Raw genomic sequence first — 10,170 nt, forward strand, 5'->3', positions numbered from 1 at the left:
TGAATCAAATAGGAATCGTTACAAATAAGAATCGCAATTCATTCAAAAATAAATGTTTGAATTTTTTTTTTGACACCCTTACCAAGTTGAGTCCCATCCCTGTTTTCTAGAACCCAGAGTTCATCTTCATGCTGAGCAGCAAGGCGGGAGGCTGTGGACTCAATCTGATCGGCGCCAACCGCTTGGTCATGTTCGATCCCGACTGGAATCCGGCCAACGACGAGCAGGCCATGGCGCGGGTGTGGCGAGACGGCCAGAAGAAGACGTGCTACATCTACCGGCTGCTGTCTGTGAGTAGCGCGCGCCCTCACACTTGCTGCTCGCCAAATTTTCGGTGCATGACTACAAAATAGTGCCTACAAATAAAGTTATATATTATTACCATGCATACTGTACGTATGTGACGTATGACGTGACAGTATGTGACGTGTGTAAGAAGGTGCGCTTGCTGTCTGTGAGAGGGAGACACAGGAAAGAGTGAGAAGAGCCTGTCGTGTAATGCCAGCAGCTAAAAGCAACTGCGTGAGAATCCACAGACCTGTGGATGTGTTGAAGGTGTGCTGGAAAATGCGGAACGGAAATTAGGGAGCAGCAGAAAAGTGGAATGTATTATTTAAATCGGTGCGTTGGAAAACATGGACCGGAGTTTTTTTTAAACTGGATCTGGATCGGCATTTTCCCATGCCTTGCCGATACACAATTTTTGGCAAATATCGTATCGGGACATCCCTACCCTGGACAAGTCGCCACCTCATCGCAGACTTGTGTAAAAGTGATGGCTTGAAGAATATGTTGTCTCCTCCCCGCAGACGGGCACCATCGAGGAGAAGATCCTGCAGAGGCAGGCCCACAAGAAAGCCCTGAGCAGCTGCGTGGTGGACGAGGAGCAGGACGTGGAGCGCCACTTCTCGCTGGGCGAACTACGCGAGCTCTTCGCGCTCAACGAGGAGACCGCCAGCGACACGCACGACAAGTAAGGATGGCGTGACTTCCGCCGCATTCTTGACTCAACCCTCACCACGACTCCCCCTCGCGGCCAAATAAGGTTTCGTTGCCGCCGCTGCGTCAACGGCATCCAGACCCGCCCTCCTGCGCCAGAGTCCGACTGCACCAGCGACCTCTCCCAGTGGAACCACTGCTTCGACAAGAAGGGCCTGAGGGACCAGGTGTTGAAGGCCTCCTGGGACGCCGCCATCTCCTTCGTCTTCCATCAGCGCTCTCACGAAGACCAGAGGGGCGTCCTGTGAGTGCCTCTGTACACACATATTTATTCCTTCACCTGTGTTTAAGTTTTTATCAAAACTCTAAAATAAAGTTTGTTTGAATAAGATGTTTGGCTTTCAAACTAAAGTATGACTGAAGTAAAGCTTGTAAACAATGCCATCCATCCATCCATCTTCTTCCGCTTATCCGAGGTCGGGTCGCGGGGGCAGCAGCTTAAGCAGGGAAGCCCAGACTTCCCTCTCCCCAGCCACTTCGTCCAGCTCCTCCCGGGGGATCCCGAGAGAGATAGTCTTCCCAAAGTGTCCTGGGTCTACCCCGCGGCCTCCTACCGGTCGGACGTGCCCGAAACACCTTCCTAGGGAGGCGTTCGGGTGGCATCCTGACCAGATGCCCGAACCACCTCATCTGGCTCCTCTCCATGTGGAGGAGCAGCGGCTTTACTTTGAGCTCCCCCCGGATGACAGAGCTTCTCACCCTATCTCTAAGGGAGAGCCCCGCCACTCGGCGGAGGAAACTCATTTCGGCCGCTTGTACCCGTGATCTTGTCCTTTCGGTCATGACCCAAAGCTCATGACCATAGGTGAGGATGGGAACGTAGATCGACCGGTAAATCGAGAGCTTTGCCTTCCGGCTCAGCTCCTTCTTCACCACAACGGATCGATACAGCGTCCGCATTACTGAAGACGCCGCACCGATCCGCCTGTCGATCTCACGATCCACTCTTCCTCCACTCGTGAACAAGACTCCGAGGTACTTGAACTCCTCCACTTGGGGCAAGATCTCCTCCCCAACCCGGAGATGGCACTCCACCCTTTTCCGGGAGAGAACCATGGACTCGGACTTGGAGGTGCTGATTCCCATCCCAGTCGCTTCACACTCAGCTGCGAACCGATCCAGTGAGAGCTGAAGATCCTGGCCAGAGGAAGCCATCAGGACCACATCATCTACAAATAGCAGAGACCTAATCCTGCAGCCACCAAACCAGATACCCTCAACGCCTTGACTGCGCCTAGAAATTCTGTCCATAAAAGTTATGAACAGAATGGGTGACAAAGGGCAGCCTTGGCGGAGTCCAACCCTCACCGGAAACGTGTCCGACTTACTACCGGCAATGCGGACCAAGCTCTGGCACTGATCATACAGGGAGCGGACCGCCACAATCAGACAGTCCGAAACCCCATACTCTCTGAGCACTCCCCACAGGACTTCCCGAGGGACACGGTCGAATGCCTTCTCTAAGTCCACAAAGCACATGTAGACTGGTTGGGCAAACTCCCATGCACCCTCAAGGACCCTGCCGAGAGTATAGAGCTGGTCCACAGTTCCACGACCAGGACGAAAACCACACTGTTCCTCCTGAATCCGAGGTTCGACTATCCGGCGTAGCCTCCTCTCCAGTACACCTGAATAGACCTTACCGGGAAGGCTGAGGAGTGTGATCCCACGATAGTTGGAACACACCCTCCGGTTCCCCTTCTTAAAGATTGGAACCACCACCCCGGTCTGCCAATCCAGAGGTACCGCCCCCGATGTCCACGCGATGTTGCAGACATTGTAAACAATGAAGAACACAAAACACCATTTAATTCATTTCATCGTATCACCAGACTCAAGAAATGAAGAGTTGAATTCATGTCAACACAAACGCAACATTACATGGAAATGAGCTGGTTAACAATTGTTAAAAAAGTTAACATGTTTTTCCTCCTCCGTCCGTGTACTTACCGTGTTCATTCTATTTCCAATTCTTAAATGCAAATCAAAAAACTAATTTAATGACATTTTGGATGAACATAAATTGGATTTTTGTCATTATCTTGAAAAATAAAACTCCATAAAAAGAAAACAACACAAAATCATCAGCACAGCATCATAGTTTTCACAGCTTTTTGCTTGTTGCAGGTAGAGAGTGTTTTAACCATACTTGCCAACCCTCCCTGATTTTCCGGGAGACTCCCGAAATTCAGCGCCTCTCCCGAAAACCTCCCGGGACAAATTTTCTCCCGAAATTCAGGCGGACTCAGGTCCATGAGGACCTGAGTCTGCTAACCCACAATATAAAAAGCATACCTGCCCAATCACGTTATAACTGTAGAATGATGGAGGGCGAGTTCTTGGTTTCTTATGTGGGTTTATTGTTAGGCAGTTTCATTAACGTCCTCCCAGCGCGGTAACAACACACAACAACAGCAGTCACGTTTTTTGTATACCGTCAAGCAGTTCGTCTGCCGTAAACAGCAATGTTGTGACACTCTTAAACAGGACAATACTGCCATCTAGTGCATTTGATGAAAGCACTTTTGTGCGTGCCACACAGCAATGCATCATCAGAGAGGGTGTTCAGCATTGTTCAAAAAATAGTGACAGAGAATAGAACAAGGATGGACAATTCAACCCTTAACTCAACAATGAGTAGATGAGTGTTATGTGTGTGTGTGTATATGTGTAAATAAATGAACACTGAAATTCAAGTATTTATTTTATATATATATATATATATATATATATATATATGTCTTAATAAGGTTATCCAAAAAATAGTGCTCGATACCGTAGTAGAGCGCAATATATGTACGGTATGTGTGGGAAAAAAATCACAAGACTATTTCATCTCTACAGGCCTGTTTCATGAGGGGGGGTACCCTCAATCATCCAAGGCTTCTTTCAGGAACAAAAACCTGCGAAATACCACAGAACTCAGCAAACACATTTGGGACCTCAAAGACAATAATGTTGAATATTCAATAACATGGCAAATTCTTGCATCCAGCACACCTTACAATAGTGGTAATAAAAGATGCAACCTATGCTTGAAAGAGAAACTGTTTATTATTTACCGTCCAGACCTGTCATCCCTCAACAAGCGCAGCGAAATTGTAACAGCATGCCGCCATAGACGGAAAAACCTCCTAGGTAACACATGAGCCAATCACCACGCCCCTAAGCCAGCCTGTACCCACCCACTCTGTGCCCTATATAAACCATGGTATGCGAATGCTCCCATTAAAATCTCCTGATGATTGAGGGTACCCCCCCTCATGAAACAGGCCTGTAGAGATGAAATAGTCTTGTGATTTTTTTCCCCACACATACATATATATATATATATATATATATATATATATATATATATATATATATACATATAATAAAATAAATATGAATATATACGTGTATATATATAGCCAGAATTCACTGAACGTCAAGTATTTCATATATATATATATATATATATATATATATATATATATGAAATACTTGACTTGGTGAATTCTAGCTGTAAATATACTCCTCCCCTTTTAGCCACGCCCCCAACCACGCCCCCGCCCCACTCCGACCACGCCCACCCCCCTCCCCCCACCTCCCGAAATCGGAGGTCTCAAGGTTGGCAAGTATTGTTTTAACGTAGAGTTCAATTCTTTTTTTAAAGGCACAGAAAACAGGTCAGGTATTGAGAAACTTACATTTCTGAATATAAAATATTATAATGAGGTTATAATGAGGTTGCAAAGGTCAAAATTCCTTTTCAAATGTTTTCTCATACTGTGTAAATGTACGGGTGTAACGGTACGTGTATTTGTATCGAACGAAGGTTCCGGTTCGGTTCGGAGGTGTACCGAACGAGTTTCCACACGAACATATTAAGTAGCGTAACGCACGTTGTGTAAACAATGCACACCGAGGCACAACACACGGCATGCTAGCAGCTAACGGGCTAGGATAGACTGACCATACGTCCTCTTTTCACCGGACATGTCCTCTTGATGCGGAGTTTCTTAAATGCCTTAAATGTCCGGCATTTTGAGTTAGGGTTGCGTGTAGTTTCAATGTACGTTCAGGGTTAAGAAGGGGTTAAAAACAAAACAAACAGCAGCATTGGTGAGGGAGGGGCAGAGACAGAGAGAGAGAGAGAGTTAAGATAAACGCGCATGCATCGCCAGGCTCTGCTTTTTATTCATAGATTTAATTTTTTATTATCTATAGCAGGGGTGTCAAAAGTGTGCCCCGGAGGCCATTTGCGGCCCACAGCTAATGTTTTAAAGGCCCACGGCACATTCTAAAAATACTATTCAAATAAAGAAAAACATAACAAAAGTGAAATAAAACAGCTTAAAGGTTAAATGTAATTTAGAAAAAGTTGCAATGTTGACTAATAAAACAAAGCTGTTTTTTTTTTCTTTCAAACTGTCATTGCTCAAAACATAATATTGAATCAAAATCAATGTCATTATGAATTATTGACCTATCCAACTTCACATCAAATATTACACTAAGAAAAATATTTTTGGTGGAAGATTTAGCAAATTTGGTAAATAAATAACCAAAAAATGTATATTTTGTTGTTTTCTTACTGTACCGAAAATGAACCGAACCGTGACCTCTAAACCGAGGTACGTACCGAACCGAATTTTTTGTGTACCGTTACACCCCTACTTGAAACTGTTTAAAGTTGCACTTTTTATATGTAGAAGAAAAGTTTTGTCATTTTATTTAATCTGAGCAACAACTTGAGGCAGTTTAATGTTGATTAACGTGGACAGAATTATTATAGTGTTCCCAATGTTAAAAGGACAAAGCCATTGTTTACAAATTTGGTAAATAAATAACCCAAAAATGTATATTTTGTTGTTTTCTTACTGTACCGAAAATAAACCGAACCGTGACCTCTAAACCGAGGTACGTACCGAACCCAAATTTTTGTGTACCGTTACACCCCTACTGTAAATCCAAATAGCACATATTTAAAACAAAGCACACATTTGTCATGAATATTGTCCAGGATGAAAGGACAGATAGTGATGGAGTGCTTTCACGAGTACAAAACAGGTGGTAAACAGTCTCTGGATGCATGTTACATAAGGTGCAACATGCATGTTACATAAGGTGCAACATGCATGTTACATAAGGTGCAACATGCATGTTACATAAGGTGCAACATGCATGTTACATAAGGTGCAACATGCATGTTACATAAGGTGCAACATGCATGTTACATAAGGTGCAACATGCATGTTACATAAGGTGCAACATGCATGTTACATAAGGTGCAACGTGCATGTTACATAAGGTGCACCATGCATGTTACATAAGGTGCAACATGCATGTTACATAAGGTGCAACATGCAAGTTACATAAGGTGCAACATGCATGTTACATAAGGTGCAGCTAACATCAATGTCCTTCCTCTATCTAACCATCACCATACCTGCCAACTACTCCGGTTTTCCCGTAATTAGTACGGTTTTCATCAACCTATTCCGGGTTACGGTTGCAGTGATAAAAAATACGGTTTTTCATTAATTTAAAAAAAAAAGGGTGAAAACTACGCGAATTGCACCTTGTGCAGACAAGATTTTTCGATCGGACACGGAGGAATTAGCGATGTAAAAGACCACGTTGGGACAAAAAAACACAAGTCTAATGCCGTTGCTAGCGATACAAGTGGAAAACTTTCAACGTTTTTCGTCGCCAGTTACATGTTTGTAATGCAACCTTTAATAATCATTACGCAGTGATCGCGGTCCCAAAAATAAACTTTTCTTGCATGATAATGTCCAGAAAAACTCACTTTATATTACTATAGAGTCCTTTTAACGAATGAGTTTGATGGTTTATCACAAACCTTAAATGAAAGAAGTCCTTTGTTCTCCTGCACCATGCATGCACTTTGGCCTTGCTTCGTGTTTGGTGCGCAATCCTGTCGGCTGTATTTCACAGCACGTCTTTGACAACTTGAAGTGGCATAAAACATTTAAAACAAAGGGGTTATAGGAACAATCACTTTCAGTGTTTTATGCCACTTCAAAAAGACTGTATGCTGGTGCCCGACTGCCACAAGTGGAACAAACATTTGAAACAAAGGGGTTATAGGAACAATCATTTTCAGTGTTTTATGCCACTTCAAGTAAACTTATCATAAAGTTACCATATCATTTTTGCAGTATGATCAATCTGATAGAATAAATTTGGATTTTAGCCACAAAAAGGTAATGACACCAATGTTATCTATTGGAATTGTTTAGTACTGTTATACTGTTAAAAGTGTTTATACTATTTATGCTTTCAAGTCCAAGTTGAAGAAATCTTGTTAAATGTTGACAGCATAACTACCAAAATACAGAAGTATGTCCTTAATATTTTTGCAGTGCTATTTCTGTTGAAAAGTTAAAATGATTACATTAGAGATGTGATGTGCCACTTTTCAAGTGTCTGATGGCTTCAATTAGTAAAAAGTGTTTATACTTTCAATGAACAAATTGAAGTCTTGTGAAAGGTTGACAGGATAACTGGCATTAACTGTCAAAGTAATTTCAAACTATTGAAGTTAGCTTACAGAATAAACATGTCAATCAACCCATATGATTTTTGCTGTAATATTTTTGTTTTGAAAAGTCACTGTGACTGATAGAAAAGTGATGGTTTTAGCAACATTTTAACCTGTCTGAATGCAATCAATCATTTTGCGTCGGGGGGCGAAGGAACCCCCCACCAGGACTTTGTCCTGGACCTACCGGGGCCTGCGGCCTTTGGACCCTGGCTACTAGGTTTTTCTGATTTCAAAAGTTGGCAGGTATGCATCACAGTCTTTACAAGGGTAATAACCATGAATGATTTAGAAATAAATCTCTTTGACTTGGTTGGTAAGTAAATATCTGTTAGGAAGAGAGCATGTTTTGACCCAGCAGATGTCATTCACAACATTATTCCAGAGCGCAATTACCGATACATAGGAGACAGACACACAATCATTTCGGAATAAGCTCCGGATTTTTCTGTTGTTTTTATGATTAAAACAAAGTTTCCCTACAGGAGTGTCAAGTGGATCATTCACAATTGTAACAGCAGAAAGAGGAAATGTACAACATAACAACACCTGATGGAATGGCATCAAATACAATGGCAAATTGTTTGGGAGTCACAGGGACCTTAAAATGGTTGCATACCTGCCAACTACTCCGGTTTTCCCGTAATTAGTACGGTTTTCATCAACCTATTCCGGGTTACGGTTGCAGTGATAAAAAATACGGTTTTTCATTAATTAATTTTTTTTTTTTTTTTTTAAAGTTTTATTCACGAAATTGCGTAACAACAATGACAATCGACACTGCTTCCCGTAACTTCCTATCGAGCCATTCCGAATGCCATGCGCGAGGCTATTTATAGCACCGCTGCCAAGCACGAGGCACCAGTTGTATGGCGTCACATTAGTGCCAAAAATCCGAGCGCATAAAAACTGTTATCGCGCGCTGATTCTCCACTTCGTGCGCGCGCGCGTGGTGCCTTTTAGCGCGCGCGCGGTGCCTTTCTGCGCGCTCTCTGTGTACTCCTGGCATCTCTCCTCGCGCTGTCATGTTTCTTTTTGGCACTTTGGGGGCGGGTATGCTTAGACGGCACCTCCTTTCTGATTGGTCAGGCGAAAAACGCTGAAAAATGCTCAGAGCCAATCAGAAGTATAGCGGGGCGGGTCATCGTCAATATGTATCAAGATTTACGGAGGAAGAAGTGGATAAAAAAATGTCGCGCGCTGATGAAGGTTATTTCATACCACATAAACACAATACAGGGTAATACAAAATGTGACCCAAATAAATAATAAGACAACAAACACCATAATCACATCTTTCAGCCAGAACTGGTCCACCAGCAATAACATCCAACCATAACATTATTTTATATTTTCATTTCTTCTTGAACATTTGTTTTATAATTTATGGAATTTCTTTTGATTCAGCCATAAAATTAATGAAATAATCTTTGAATTTTGTTTTTAAAATGTTAAAAATAGCTTTTAATAATGTATTCTGAAACAGTTTAAAATTAAAGCTGCAAGCAGCATTGGTCGGGCCCGCGTATTTGGCAGGTGCTAGTCCTAAGTGTCCCAATACTATTGTCCAGTTTTAGTCCTAAGTGTCCCAATACTTTTGTCAAGTTGTAGTCCCAAGTGTCCCAATACTTTTGGCCAGTGTAGGTGTCCCAATACTTTTGTCCAGTGGTAGTCCTAAGTTTCCCAATACTGTTGTCTACTTTTAGTCCTAACTGTCCCAATACCTTTGTCCATTGGTAGTCATAAGTGTCCCAAAACTTTTGTCTACTTTTAGTCAGAATTGTCCCAAGACTTTTGTCTAGTGTACCTACCTTGTCTGCATTGTGTGGGCACGTTGGTGCTTCCTGCTTTTAAGCAGCCTTCTTAAAAAAACAGCAGCGCAGCATCATCAGCGCAGCGGGTCTTTGAAGGGTCATAAAATCAAAACCGGAGCAGTTATTAAAACGCCCATCTATACTTTTAATCACAAGGGTTTAATCTCTCTCCTGTGTTAGTTTGAAGCCGAAACAACAAACGCGCTCAGAGGAGATAGATTTTGAAGAAAGGTGACCGGTTTTTACAAAAATTTTGTTTTGAAGGGGGAAAAGCAAACTTCCTGTTGATTTTTGTTGGGGGTTGTCAATTTATGAAATGTAGATCTAAGTAAGACCTACATAGAGGTTTCATGTCTCTCCGACATTCCCAGTGGGAGTTACAGGCAGTTTTGTCATTTTTTTCTTCCGAGGAGCAGTTTTTTCTGCGTTTTATTAAAAAATTGCGCTAGAGCGCAATTTTGAGATTTGGGGTTAGGTTTTTTTATTAGATCACAATTTGTGCCAGTCCCGATGTGTGTGTTCAGTTCGGTGAGTTTTGAAGCATGTTAAGGGGGTCAAATTACAGCTCAAAGAGGCAAAAGTGACTGTTTTTAGTACTTTTTTGTCTTGAAGGGGGAATTGCCAACTTCCTGTTGATTTTTGCCCGAGGAAATTAAATAATGAAAAGTAGGGCTAAGTGAGCCCTACATAGAGGTTTTTGTTTCATGTCTCTACAACATTCGTACTGGGAGTTATAAGCAGTTTTCTTTCTAGGGGGCGCTAGAGCGCAATTTTGAGTTTTGGGGTTCGTTTTTTTTTATTAAAAGA

At 42.5% G+C, this 10,170-nt stretch overlaps 1 protein-coding gene across 1 annotated transcript in view; it reads left to right on the forward strand.

Annotated features, from left to right (window-relative positions):
* rad54l (RAD54 like) overlaps nt 1-1,302 on the forward strand; it is a 38,891-nt gene extending 37,589 nt beyond the window's left edge. Inside the window, exons 18-20 of the mRNA XM_061978633.1 lie at nt 111-290; nt 810-973; nt 1,046-1,302. Of these exons, the coding sequence (XP_061834617.1) occupies nt 111-290; nt 810-973; nt 1,046-1,247 (546 nt within the window). The 3' untranslated portion in view covers nt 1,248-1,302. The remainder of the gene's footprint in view (nt 1-110; nt 291-809; nt 974-1,045) is intronic.
* The last annotated feature ends 8,868 nt before the right edge of the window (nt 1,303-10,170 follow it).

Source organism: Nerophis lumbriciformis, linkage group LG18 (assembly GCF_033978685.3).
Source record: "Nerophis lumbriciformis linkage group LG18, RoL_Nlum_v2.1, whole genome shotgun sequence".
NCBI lineage: Eukaryota > Metazoa > Chordata > Actinopteri > Syngnathiformes > Syngnathidae > Nerophis > Nerophis lumbriciformis.